The sequence below is a fragment of the Petromyzon marinus genome, chromosome 17, assembly GCF_048934315.1.
Source record: "Petromyzon marinus isolate PM22_M1 ecotype Great Lakes invasive population chromosome 17, UKy_Petmar_22M1.pri1.0, whole genome shotgun sequence".
NCBI lineage: Eukaryota > Metazoa > Chordata > Hyperoartia > Petromyzontiformes > Petromyzontidae > Petromyzon > Petromyzon marinus.
The window spans coordinates 18406587-18420995 of record NC_133683.1 but is presented as its reverse complement, the minus strand read 5'-3'; the positions used below and the strand labels follow the sequence as shown (position 1 = coordinate 18420995).

The 14409-nt window shown below is 41.4% G+C and overlaps 1 protein-coding gene across 7 annotated transcripts in view; it reads left to right on the top strand.

Moving 5' to 3' along the window:
• Nucleotides 1-14409, top strand: part of LOC116943217 (neurexin-1-like) — a 394340-nt gene that overhangs the window by 367725 nt on the left and 12206 nt on the right. For 5 of the 7 annotated variants that reach the window (XM_032955893.2, XM_076067699.1, XM_076067701.1 and 2 more), the window contains 2 exons: nt 6410-6499; nt 8037-8356. In XM_032955893.2, the coding sequence (XP_032811784.2) occupies nt 6410-6499; nt 8037-8356 (410 nt within the window). The remainder of the gene's footprint in view (nt 1-6409; nt 6500-8036; nt 8357-14409) is intronic. The other 2 variants (XM_032955895.2, XM_076067700.1) reach the window with 1 other exon arrangement.

The window sequence follows — 14409 nt, the reverse complement described above, 5'->3', positions numbered from 1 at the left end:
TGTGCGTCTGTGTATGTTGAACTTCTTTCACACCGTACGCAGCCAACCGAGCTAATCGGAGGTGCGGGGGGAAGGGACAAACTAAACACAAAAAGCAATTATAAACAAATGAGTTTTCAATCTCGATTTCAAACTGATGTCAAATTCGCTGCCATTTGGTGCCATGGTTATTGTGGAAGACCTGATCACTTGGGAACTGGTGTGAGAGAGACCAACCCAAAAAAAACAAATAAACTTTGTCTGACAGAATGCCAAGAATAGAGGCGCAAAGGGAGCCACTTACTCAAATGCGCGCTGTGCGGAGCGCGCACGTGTGGCTCATTATCCGTGGGTTATACAACCTCCCAACGGGCTGTCACCCTGAGCTCACCCTTCATGCAGACAAGCCACCGTCTTGAGTGCTTTAAATAGCGGGAATATGCTCGTTTGTGGCGCTGTAAATTACCCAACGAACCGTAGCGGTGAACGATGGTGTTGGCTATGGCACACCGTTGGTTATAGACAACAGTGACATGGCGATTGAAGTCGATGCTTACCGCTTGCGACAGTGCGCAGAATACGGCACTGGGAAATTATTACACGATTTATATGAGCAAAGAGAAAGTCAAAGTGATTTTCTGCTCATATGAGCACTTGAGGCAGTGCTCATCTTGCTGCTTACAGCCCTGAGCCAGTGGTGGAAATTACAAATTCCTATGATGGCGCGAGTCTCTTCATAGGACAACCGCTGCAGACTCCTCCGCAACGTGGTACGTATTTTATCGACCCAGGGAGGGATGACGGGCTGAGTCAACCTCCAACCAGGACTTGAACTTGCAACCCCCCGGGTTGAGATTCCGCTCGCTCTACCACTGAGCCACCGGGCAGGATGCTTGGATTCGTATTCCTTGCACGTAATTAGTCCACGTGACCGCTTGCAATCACTGTTGGCAGTAAAATTGCACCGAAGTGTAACCAAAGTTATACATTCCCGAATCGAAATTACAACCCGGAGTTGTGACAAATCAGCAAATCTCGAGAGCGATGAAGTCATTTCAGGACTAGTTTACAACACACTTTCCATAGTGTTGCCGCACACGAACAGTCATTGGTCGGTTAATAAAAAAAACACAAACCCTTATTACAATCATTCTGTGCACTTGTGAGTACCTTGACCCATGCCCCAAATTATATCAAAGTACATCCAATTGCAGCTGTGTGGAGTGGACACTATTTCCCGTGCTATAATTCACCATGCCAGCAACGGCTCATAAATCTGAATGCGCAAAAGAAATTTACTTTCAAGCCTTGTGCGAGGGTAATTCGATAGATATATCAATGCAGCCAAAAAGGATTATGGTGAACGTGATGATCAAATGGTGAGGAGGAGCAATGCAACCGGGGCACGCACGCAAGGAGAGATGGATTTCAGCTCTGCAGTGGCAGAAGTGATGACACAAGCAGAGTGAAGGCTCTTCATTCACCGGCGGAAGGAGAATGGCAGATGATGGTCTATCAAAAGACAGCACGCTCTGCGTCTCGTCTACGCGTACGGATATTGAGTTGTGCGAAATGAAATGTAGCACAACATCAAACTGTAATGTCCCAACGCAATTAATCCTTGTGTGTGAGAAATTATGAGGCATATCAAGACCAATACGACTATTAAGTACGTTTTGGCATCCGTCCAAAATTATTTTTTTAACAATGGTAATAATAATGCCCACTAGAAATTAAATGAAAACAAATAGCTCTCCCGCTATATTTCTCCTGCCTCAGCAGTTCTCCTGCTGTATTTTTTCACCTGAAGACGATTGCTTGTGTTGTGATCGAAACGTCGTGATTTTTTTCTATCTACGTGACTTTACCGAAAGACCCAAAGAGTATAAAGTACAGCTGCTAAATCCTATATGTATTTGTTTTAATTGGCTTACACAGTGCAAAACAGCAGACATGAACATCCCAACTCCACTTATAACACGAGAGATAAAAGGGAAGGGGGAGGTACAGCACAAATGAGGGCAGGGAAAGGGAGGAGGAAACAGGATAACCGCAGAGATTTCTGCAGAGACTACATGAATAGATCACTATTCCTTCGAGCAAAAGAAAATACATTAAACTGCCCAAGTCAATTTGTTTCTCGCTTGTTTCGCTGCAGCAACAAACACACACAAATGGTGGAGGCTGGAGCTTGCAGGGTGCAGCCCAGGACGGGGAAAATATGGAGGACTGGTGCTGCTACCAACAACCACGACTCTTTTTTTTCCTATTCCTCTTGCCCGAAGCTCACGCATATCCAGTGCTTAATTACGCAGCATTCCTGACATAATGTGGCAGCAGGGCAGAGTAATACCGATACAATATGCTCCCAGAACGGAGGTAACGGAAAAAAAATAGAATATGGCTCAGCTGAAACACGCCAATATCCCCGTATTGAACACAAGGGGTGCTTTATCATTCGCCCGATATTATTCCATTACAGTCCTTAAAAAAATACGGTTTAATCTCAGAGATGTGAACGTGCAACAAAGACGCACATAGTGGGCCAAGAAGAAAAGAAAGATAGAGAGGAAGAATAAACTGGGAGACTGGTTTATTTTCCCCGTACAGATACAAAAATTCTCGTGGCCTACATTGGATAAATGCCTTGGGCAAAATAAAAAAAAATAAAGAGCTGGAGGAAAAGTTTCAATCTGATAGCTCTCCCAACAGAAAAGTGCACGGAGTTTTTTTTTTATTTAAACCCGGTCCTTTCTGCCGTAGGATTTGCCACAGGCCAACGCTCACAAACACGGGGACTGGAGCCGGCTGATAAGACCACGGACGCTCCGTTAACCCCTTGTTCTCCTACATTTTATCGGCAGCTTCGCAATCAGGCTATGGCCGCCGTTACTGGTGAATGTGCCTCTTCATTAACACTCTCCCTGGGATTGGGTTTACGAGGACCTGAGACGCTTCACCGAGAAAAATTACAATAAAAGCTCATGGTGCGGGAGAATATTCCTCAGACTAGGTTTGTATGCTGCAGTGCATCCTCTAGAAACTATAAAAGAAACTTTTTTTTTTACCAGGTAAGGCACACTGAGCTATATATATCGCTCTTTTTCAGAAGCGACCTGGCCACACATGTTAGCTCAATCAAGTGGCCTATCATGTGCAAATTTATAGCAGCCAAATACTCTAAACGCATGTTGACTCTAAATGTGGAGGGAAAATTCAGAGGGGAGCCAGGAGAAAATCCACGTGACAACGGGGAGAACACGCAAACTCCAACGATACAGCAGCCGTCAGGGTCTGGATCGAACCGACGGCCTCCTGTATACCAGGCGAGGTAGTTAACATCTCAGCACTGTGGCGCTCCAACCCCGTGAAAGTTGTGTTGTAGGCAAGTGAATGCAAAGGGCTGATAAAGATGTATCCGCAAACAGCAGCTCACATACACTGTAGGCGATGGCGATTTGGTAAAACAACACTGATAAATCTCATCCATACGATGTTCAAACTCCACACTGCAGGTCACAATGCTTCCTTTATGCTTTCTCCTATCTTTGCTCAACTCTGGAATTCTTTCCTATCAGCTATTATTTTTGCAAGTTATTATAGCCTTGCTCGTAAAAAAAGACTCGTTCATACATTTTGATTACACATTCAATATCAGTAAGCGCTGTTTGTTAGTTTGACACATAGGCTTTCGCGACCAATATTATTCTGGCAAAAATCGCCCGATGATGCTGGATGTAATTACCAGCAAAAAACCATTGTACTCAAATTGTAAACGTTGTGGATTTACTCTCCAACACACCGGTGGGCTGAAGTAGTAACTAATTGGCACGTTTTGTTTACGTTACAAACCTTACTGATTGGCTCTGTCGGGTGGTGGGTTAACGACACATTTATACTCAAGCGATTTAACCCAAAAATAACTTTCAAATTAATAGTGCCGTTTGTTGCTGACCGCTTGCCATTTTTGGGCCTGTGCTCATCGACCACGATCTCTTTTTTTAAGCATGTGCATAACTTTTTTAACCACATGTGCAGCAGCCGCTTAAGGGGCTGGGCGGCCCAATTTCAATGCCAAGGCTTCATCCATTCAATAGGGTTCACTCAGTGGGGGGGGGGGGGGGCTTTGAGAAAAGTAATTTCGTTTTTTTTAAATTGGCAAATCATTTATAAACCAATTCACTCTCCAAGTTGACTTATTTTGTGCTGAATGATTTTATTTCTTTAAAATTTTTAAAATATTCATGAGCCCGTTTTATACTTTTGGCATGACTTATAAACGCCTGGGTGTTAGCATTTCTAAATCCACGCTAATTTGTGTGGCTTTCCCCCCCCCCCCCCCCCAGTCACATTATTTTGACACACTATCAAATCCGAGCAAGTTGTGCGCGATTAAAGAGCGCGACATTGTCTTGTTAAATTGAAAGTTCAAACAGTCAAATTATAAAAATGGCTTGTAAACAAAAGATGGAAACAAATTATTTTCAAAATGGGACGTTAGCTTTGAAAGCCCAATTCCAAATGACACATCAACCTCAATATGAAAATAACTGCGGTAAGGTACAAAGTACCACATTAAGTAACACAACGATGTGAACACAAGTATGTATTTTCATGTAATTTGATTCAAACATTTCCCAAAGATTTCCTCAAAGTTAACGCCACGAAGCTACCATCGGCAGCAAATGCTCATAAGACAAAATAGTAGCTCGTAAGTAGTGATGAAACGGCACCCTGAATAATTAAAAATAAAAATATTATTTTTACGGTCCTCTATTTGTGTTGTTTTTATAAATGGAGGTGTCGCGGGTTTAGAATGAGAGGTCAGCAGGACATGGGCAGAAACGGAGCTGATAGCATTGACAAGGTCCTGCATGAAAGGAATCGAATGGCAGGGTTTATCTCTTCTTTACACTTACAAAGCATTTAATGGAGAGATAAGGGAACAGATACACTTGCAGATTCTGCACGGTGACTGATTATTATTTTTGTACAAAGCGCCAGACTATCGTCGTTGATAATCTGCCTTCTTAGGCTTTTCAAAAAGCAAACACAGTGTGTACAATTCATTGACCGATTCATACCTTGGCCATAGCAAATGGTGTAAAAAGATGATCCCCCCCAGATAATATAGCAGTTTTACTAAAATCCAAAGATCTGAATTTTCCTCAGGCAAAATTGTCCAGTGTGCCTCACAGCAACACTGTTGTAATTTCTGTTGAATATTTTGTTTTGAAGAGGTCACGTATCAATTTATTTTAAGACCCCGTGTAAGTAGGTGGCTTTGTGGATCGTGCCCTGTCCTATACCACTGCTGTACATTTTAAATTAAGCCGATGTTCAGGTGATGACTTTTACCCCAGATTGCAATGAGTTAATGGCACTGAATTTACTTTAGCCCAGTACACACAGCGGGCTAATGCCAAGGAACAAGCACCAGCTAGCACCACTCACCATGACGATCTGTCATCCATCATTCACTCAAGAATCTTTCATCATGAGTCAATTCGCAAATATTAAATTGTCTTTGAGGACTATGACCAATCCACCATTTATCCTTCAAAATTATGCCAGATTTGACTTTTCCTTTCCTTTCCTTGTGACGAGGCTCTGAACAAAAGGTCACCACAAGAGATTATGGATCTCCCAAAAAAAGCCCCCTTCATCCCACTGATGGACGTGGAATAAAAATGATTGTGCTAGGTTCATTGTTTGGTGTCACAGAGATGTACCGTCCACTAAGCACACATCCTGCCAAACCATGCCAATGCCTGTGTTGGTGTGCGCGCGTGTGCACGCATGTGTACGGACGTGTGCGCTAAATGTGCGCGTGCATTCTTGCCTTCGTGAAATATGTAATCTGTATTTGAATGTTAAGCAATAAATTATACAAATGGCTTGGGACAAATTAGGCTTTCTGTAATGCATGCAACTCTCTCAATGCATTAGTTAGGTACCGTTGACCTTACAAATGTGTGCAAAAAAAATTCGATAGATATATATAAAAAATAAAATATCTTGTTACATGATAACTAAAGCCATTTAGTGCACTAACACTTTAAAAGCAAATACAAATGTTAGCTCATTAAAAATGTTTTAATGTCTAACGCTATGTCTTTTAAGCCAAATCTAATTTGCACAGTCATTTAAAAGTGTGAGGTTTAACATATATCTTCAATGAATTAAGAGTACTGTTAAAAAAATCAATGAGCACCTCTCACCTAAATGTTTAAACCTGTGTGGATTGGTAGGTCGGTGTGCGAATTGAAAACATTAACAAGATTAAGTTCGTTTAAAAAAAACATAAGTTCCGAGTCCTAAAATAGTGGTCTGTTGCTTCACTAACCTTTAACGTGTTACATGTTTTTTTTTAAAGAGTCTGTTTTAAATGGTGTAACTCAATCTAATTGTCTCTTTATTAAACCTGAAGGGAACAGTGATAGCGATCGGCTGACGATCGCTAGGTCTCGCATTCCACCCAGACTTGGTCGAGTGGTGGACGATTGGCTGCTTGATAAAGGTAACATCTGCAATTAAAATGGAACAACAACAAACAAAAAAACTGTCCACTCAAAAACCTGCTAACCATCCTCTAAACATTAAACCACCCCGTTTTTTTGTATTTCAACTCAAACATGAACGCATCTCCTTTGTTTATATAATTATACAATGTTCCTTTCTTTTCCAACATATGTTTTTTTTGTCCAGCATCTGCGAGCGAGGCATGAAATATTAACAGCTTCACGACTTTAAATTCATTCGGCATGGATAAATCACCGTCGGTTTGAAATCAAACTGTAGATGTTGTGGTTTTTTTGGGGAGGCTTTTTCTTTTTGACCATTGAATTCACTTTTTTCATATCATGCATTAATTTTTGAATGTAACCATTACAAAACAACTTGTGAAGTAAAACATTGTGTTAAAGGGACTAAATTAAATTAATTTTACAAAACTAAATGAATCTAAATTTTACATAAAAGAAAGAAATTGCATTTAAATTATTTTAGTTTACAATAAATTAGGTAAACTTTTTCCGCTTCGACTTTTAATTAAACAAACTTTGTTTAGAAAAGGTAAAAAAATATGATAAAAATATATGAAAGCTAACATGATAAACCATTTAAAAGTCCCTTTAACAAAAACATAAATGTCATCGCATGTTTTATGCACCATAAAAAAATCTTTTAGTTGCAGCGTAATGTCATGTTTAACCCATACTCGTAAATTTTTCAACCGATAATCAGAAACATTAAATGTAAAAAACCATTGGTTTTTTGTCACAAATACTGGTTATCCAGTAAATAAAGCATGTTCATTAACTTCATAGTTCTTTGTATACAGCTTTGAGCTTCATAACATTGCGTACACACGTGCATGCATACATACATATAAACATGCATTACATACATACAATGCACTATGCAATGCAGCTACAATAAAACCTTGGATTGCGAGTAACTTGGTCTGCGAGTGTTTTGCAAGACGAGCAATTTTTTTAAAATAAATATAAATTTGATAAACGGGCGAGGTCTTGCAATACGAGTAGTATGTATACGCTTTGTCTGCCAAGCGTCACGTGATCACAACTGATATACGAGTGCTTTGATATACGAGTGCTTTGGATTACAAACACGTTTCCGGAACAAATTATGCTCGCAATCCAAGGTTTTACTGTAATACAAAATTACTGCCAGCTTTCCTGTGCTTTCGAGTTGTACCACGTGTTGTTTTAGCATGATGTCCAATTCTTCTGTCCGCGTGCTGGGGGCTTCTTCAAGAACCAAGTTCAGATCCTGAGGAAGCTCCCAGCATGTGGGTTACACTGAAGAAACGCAAAAGCAGGTGGTTCAAAACGTTGGACATCATGCCCCGGAACGACACGTGGTACAACCAGAATACGCATCGGAGAGCTACACAGGCACAACTGCAAAAAAAACTACACTGTCATTTATTTTTGACTGCCATCATTACAATCTTGGCAGATTTATCTGCCGCTGACTCTACGCTCTCAAAGCCTGTGAGTCCTTAAGTGGGATTCACCGTTTTCCTCTTGCAGGGCGGCAGCTGACGATATTCAACAGCCAGGCTGCGATATCCATCGGAAGCAAAGAGGGCGAGCGGCCCTTCCAGGGCCAGCTCTCGGGCCTCTACTACAATGGCCTCAAGGTGCTCAACATGGCGGCGGAGGGGGACCCCAACGTGCGGGTGCAGGGTAACGTGCGCATGGTGGGCGAGCTGCCCTCGCTCGCGTCCACCGAGACTGCCGTCACGGCCATGCCCACCGAGATGTCCACCACCATCATGGAGACGACCACCACGCTGTCCACCACCACGACGCGCAAGGCCCGCTCCACCACGCGTGACACCCCGCTCATAGTGAGTGAACGTGCAAGCGAACAGCGCCGTCTTCCCCCCGGCCCCCGCCCCATCTTCCGTCTCCTTTTGTCTTCTCCCCTTGCCCGTCCTTCTCCATCATCGTCTCCTCCCCCGTGGGCACGCTGATGTCTGAGCAGTCTTGAGCTGGTGCCTGTCATCTGCTGTTAGATTCTTGTTTAGGTAAATTGTACGATTTGTGGCGCTGTCGTTTGAGTGCAGCTCTGCCCGCCGGGCTTAAAAACGAATTATAAAATTAAGGTCCGGCCAAATGGTGGCTCACTTATATTGCTTTCCCTTTTATTGCTTTGCTGGAGACAAACAGATGAAGCTTCTGATGAAAGGTGGCCCAGGAATGCTCTCTAATCCTTTAAATATTAATAAGCATCTCCTTGACCCCCAACAGGCAAGGCCGCATAATTTAATTACAACTCATAAAAATATTTGTTACACAGATACCTGGCCCCCTAACAAAAATAATGTATTACAAATCCTTATCGGAGCAATGCAAATAGAAGCGTAATGATTTCATTTTCGGCATAATTAATGCATCGTGTTAAATCGTGGCCAAGGTGACCTTAAGATCAGTCAGTTTTTAATTGGTTTAAGATTTGTGCAGAATAAAAGTTAATGGAAAAGCAGACAAGGCACGATGACAATCACCAGGGATACAATTTTAAATTTCAATAAACTGCATTACCTACCAAATTACAAACACTTTGTCTTCTCCTGTAGAGCAATAATAATATTACTTTACCAAATACGCTTTAGCGGGTTTCAATTAACGTAAATAAATAATTTTCCAAAAAATACCATAAACTAACGGACCTAATCAGCTCTGGAGGCTGTTCAGCTGAAACCAAGCGCCGACATTCAGGCTGAAATGTCATGTGGGAACACAAAACTAATTGTTCCCATGGAAGAAACAGCGAGAGAGTGTAGAAACCGCTGGACGTGACCGTTTCCAAGCTGGAAACATGCAGATGGACTTAGGCGTCTTGTCACGACCGTCCGCGGAGAGGAAATTCAAGTCGCTCCTTCGTTTGTCTCCGAGACAACGGGACGGCTGACCCCGAAACCATTCCGGGCCAATTAACTTCATGGCAGAAATGTCTGTCGAGTCTTATTACATCCCCTATTCGACGTTTACTTCTAAAGAGTTCTACTTCTACAACCAACGTAAACCCCCACGGGTTGTCTTGTCTCTGTTCACCTATTCCGGCCGTGACCTTCAATACAAAACGATCCGCCCCCCCCCCCTTTCACTGCATGATGCCACACCCTAGCCCCCCAGTCGCCAGAACATTGCTCCCTCGACAGAAGCTCCCTTAACTCCGCTGTCCAGATATATAGGAACTGCCTCCCTGAAACACATTGTCGGCGAAATCACCGATTCTGGTCTTCAGGCCTGCAAATGCCGAGCACGTGGACATCTCTGAACTTCACCACACGCCTTGTAGGGACTGAGTCTTTGAACTGCAGTGAACCAATGAGTATGCCGATTAGACGTACTCATGTCTGATATGGCTCTTGTTCACAATTGCACCCAATATATATATTTTTAATTGAATATAAAAAATGCGTTTTTGATTGAAAATTCCAAGGTGAGAATTCGATTTCTTGATGAGCACCGCTGGGCATGCGACCACATGCACGAGGACTCGGCCAGCGTTGCATTACGATATTAGACAAGATGATGAAATGCCTCCAAGCAGTAAAGTTCAGATTTGTATTTATTGACACGGAGGTAACCTCCACGAAATTTAGTCAGGGCAAAAAATAAGTTTCACGTACTCGCTACCAATTATTAGTTTTTCAAGAGCCAGTGGGCTTCTTTATACTCACTAATTGGTAACATAGCCCAATGGTAAATCAATGGGCCTTGGCATTTTAGTGACAAAATACTGCTCAAAACCATTACAAACACTCCGTTAATCAGTCAGTGTAGGGTTTGTGTTTTCACAGTTATTTTACAAAGCACGAGAAAGTTCACTTACCGATTTAAAACATGAAAAACACAAGGTGTATATATATAATAAAAAAAACCTTTACCATTGTATTTGCTATGCCATCGATAATCTGTGGCAATAAAATTACTGCTATTATCAATAATATTTCCATAGCATTTCTATGCTTTGATGCTGTCTTTATGGAAAAATAAAATCTATATTACATGCAGTTGCGTTAAAACTAACCTCAACTAGACCTCGAAGAAATAAGCTATCAAATTTCTGGAGGGGGCATAAAGAGATCATTTGACAATGTCTGTCCACACAAATAAAACTTCACACAGAGATGCAGGGCTGCATTAAAATTTCAGCTAGATGATCTGCACAAGCTGAGTTTTTTTAATAAAAATAATTATAAAAACATTTACATCCCAAATGTTGTTCCTCTGATTGCTAAGATTTGGACGTATTGCAATTCTTTAACACATCCATCCTTCATGACAACAATTCACTGACTACCAATGTTTGTGTTGGCAACAAATAAAGTATTGGGTTGTTGAAATAAAATAAAAATGAATACAGAGTGCATTCAGAGTGTATTCATCCACCCTGAATTAATGAATAACAATTACCAAATATGGCACAATTATATCATACTTGCCATTATTATTATTGTTTTGCAAGACATTTTTTCTAGGGAAACAAAAATGTAAATATTTTAGAACGAAATATATATTTACACCTCCCTTTACTTGCTCATTTTTGTTCTTACATTCGCCTCGTTGGTTTTCTTTTTGTGCTGAAGCCATCGCCAGTTGTGTCGGGGCGGTTTAAAACGTGAGGATATGGTTAAACGGAAAGTCGCCAGCAGGCTCAGAGGGGCCGCCAGGCGCCACGACGCGAGATAATGAGGGGCCGTCATGTTGCGGCAATGTCACCGTAATTGGACGTGACGGGCCCAGGCACTGCCCAGCACCCTGGAAATAATAACGTGGCCGCCGTGGCCAAACCATCGCCAAAACACACTCCCCAATTTGCAGAATCCAACATGAAAATCACGTGCCAATTGTGGTCATGGTACAGACCACAGTCTCCATCCCCCTCCACCATCTCTCTCCACGCCTGCGACTGGCAAACAGCATTGCAATTTACAATATAGCTGTAGCACTTCTACCCAAAGATTAGTTGCGGTACTATAAATTGCACACGGTGTCATTTCCATAATTTTTCTTTTATTTAAAATACCTTTAAACGTAATGTGCATTTGTATTATTTTTATGTTGCAATGTGCTGCAAATAATCGGATGACATTTTTTTTTTTAGCCAATTGCCCAGGCTGCTGTGTTTTCCAATTACATTTTATATTGACTCCCAATTATTTTAATACCCGCTGCCACAATCTGCTATACGCCCCCCCCCAACCATCCGCCCCCCCCCCCCCCCCCCCCCCACAGGAACATCGCGAGCCATAAAAAAGCAGCAGTGTTTTTCTCCGAGCCCTCACCGTTCCTGCGTATTCTATAACATTCCTGAAGACCCTGCTGCTGCATCAATGTTTAATGGCATCAAGTGCAGAGAGTAAAATGCCTTTCAACGAAATGTAACCTTTGTGTAGTGAACATCAACAAAGTATCACCCCATTGTTATTGTATCACTCGCACCGCAACCTAAAATGTATTTCAATCATATTCGGTTACAAAACATTAACTCAAAAATGTATCTAATATACTGAAAAATGCAAATATAGGCAATGTAGGTAACAAACGATTTCAGTCTCCTCCTCTGATGAGCATGTGGATGGTGCTCTTCTCTACTGGCGATTGATGGAAATTCAACATTCCTATGACAGGGCCAATTTGATCCACAGCAAAGCATAACGACATTGTTATTACAAAGCACGTTCGGAAGACTTTTCATAAAAACACAATGAAGATGACACTTTGACAGGTACACTGCGAGTGGCGCAATTTATAAACATATCCACCGCGCAGCCCGAGTACCTGTTCTGGTTGAATAAATGTTTTCAATTAATTTTCTGCTCAGTGCGAACATCTATGAAAATGACAATCATGTCTAATGGTAAACTAATGACACCTCAAAGCTCTTCATTGTCTTCCTTCCTCATGATGTGACCCTAATTTTATATTTTAAATCAAACTCATCTGTTCCCTTCAACCCCCCCTCCCCCCATTATATTCATAACCTTCCAGCCGATCGCTTATTTCTACGACACGCTCTTTCTTTTCCCACACGATTTCGAGAGAAAAGAAAACAAAGTTGCTTCAATGCGAGACATATTCCAGTAATTTTTCAGCAATTTAATATCAAAGGATGCAACATGTTAATTTTTTTAAATTGCCGATAGGGTCAAACGAGATCCTACAACAAAGGGAAGATGAAAAGATCTCGCCTCAAACGGAGTCCTCTCAGTTTCCCAACTCGAGCTATGTTTATTCAAAATAGAATGGCATCAACACATTTAACTATTAATCATCGAAATATAATGTCTTTAACACGTGTTTAACTATTAACTATTTTTTTTATTTATCCAGGTAAGGCCCACTGAGCTATACAGCTCTTTTTCACAAGCAACCTGACCACAAATGATAGCGCAATGATGTGGCTTATAATTTTGAAATTTATCGCAGTCAAATACTCGTGTACCTAAATGTGGAGGGAAAAACCGGAGGACTCGGAGAGAAATCCATGCTACCGTGGGGAGAGAGAGACACGCAAACTCCAAACATATTATAGGCTTAAAGGTCAGGATAGAACCCACAACCTCCTGCATACCAGGCGAGGAGGTTAACATCCTTACTCTTTTGCCCATTTCAGCAATTTATTTATTGCTGGGGTTGTTTCCACCTGATGACGGCACTTGTGTTGCGCCCAAAACGTCGTGATTTTATTTAGTTAAAAAAAAAATGTAAAATCTTTTTCATTATTTTTTTTACCTATGTGACTTTACCAAAAGAACCAAAGAGTATGTATTCCTTGCAGTCACGAAAACTTCAAATCTAGAATTAGAGTTAATATCTTGCCACCACGGTGCCCCTGTCTCCAATTATGTTTAATGGCAATAATCCTAAATACTTTAACCCGTGTACTGCCTGGCTCCCTTTGTCATGATGTATTGTTTGCTATTCTCAAATCACAGCCAAATCAACCTGAATGCACCTGATCTTGTCCGAAGCTGAGCAGAGTTAAGCCTGGTTATTACTTGGATGAGGGATTGCAAGGTTAGCCAGGATATGGCACGACAACAAATGGAGCCTTGAGTGTCTCAACTCCCCCTGCATGCGTGGTGGGTTTCCTCCGGATTCTGAAGCTTCCTGCCACATGAAGCCAAAAGGCCATTACTGGACTCGCCAAATGTCCCAATGCAGGACCCTCCTGAAAACGAGGCTTGAGACTCAGCCTTTTGCCCGGGTAAATTAATAAAAAAAATGCTATTTCCTTTTTGTTGTTAGATGAATTTAGCGAGTAATATTTAGCCGTGCGAAGGTTACTGACATTTAATGTAATTGTATATTTAAATTGGATTTTCCTCTCTCGCATTGTATAATTTTTTTATGTAATACACATCTTAAATAATTAAAACCAAATCAAGAGACCTGGGAAACCTGAGAACTGCATCGGGAAGTTGCAGGCGAGTTCAAATTTAGAATCTGGGTGCACAACAATTGGGACTCTTCCAAACAACAGAGCAGGGTCTTCGATGTCCAATTTGCTGAGGTAGCATGTCTGTGATGCTCCACAACGTTACACTGGTCAATGACAGCAGTGGACCCAATGCTGAATTGTCACCGCATATATTGAGATCACCGTCACCCACCTTTTAGTTCCTCATTATCTTATCATTTGATTTAGCTATACGACAGCTTTAAAGGGCGATGCACGTAAACACAATGCATTGTGTTTGATAATTGTATATATCTTTTAGGTGTGCTTTTACTACCGTCATTCATCGAAAGAAAAATACGTGCATCATTTTTATTTATTTTTTTATCAGGAAGCTAGCGCGGAAATTCATCTTTAAGTCGCTTAATATTTGGTCACGTAGCTCAGCAGGCGGCATAAATATACATAGCGTGTTTTTCCCTCCAG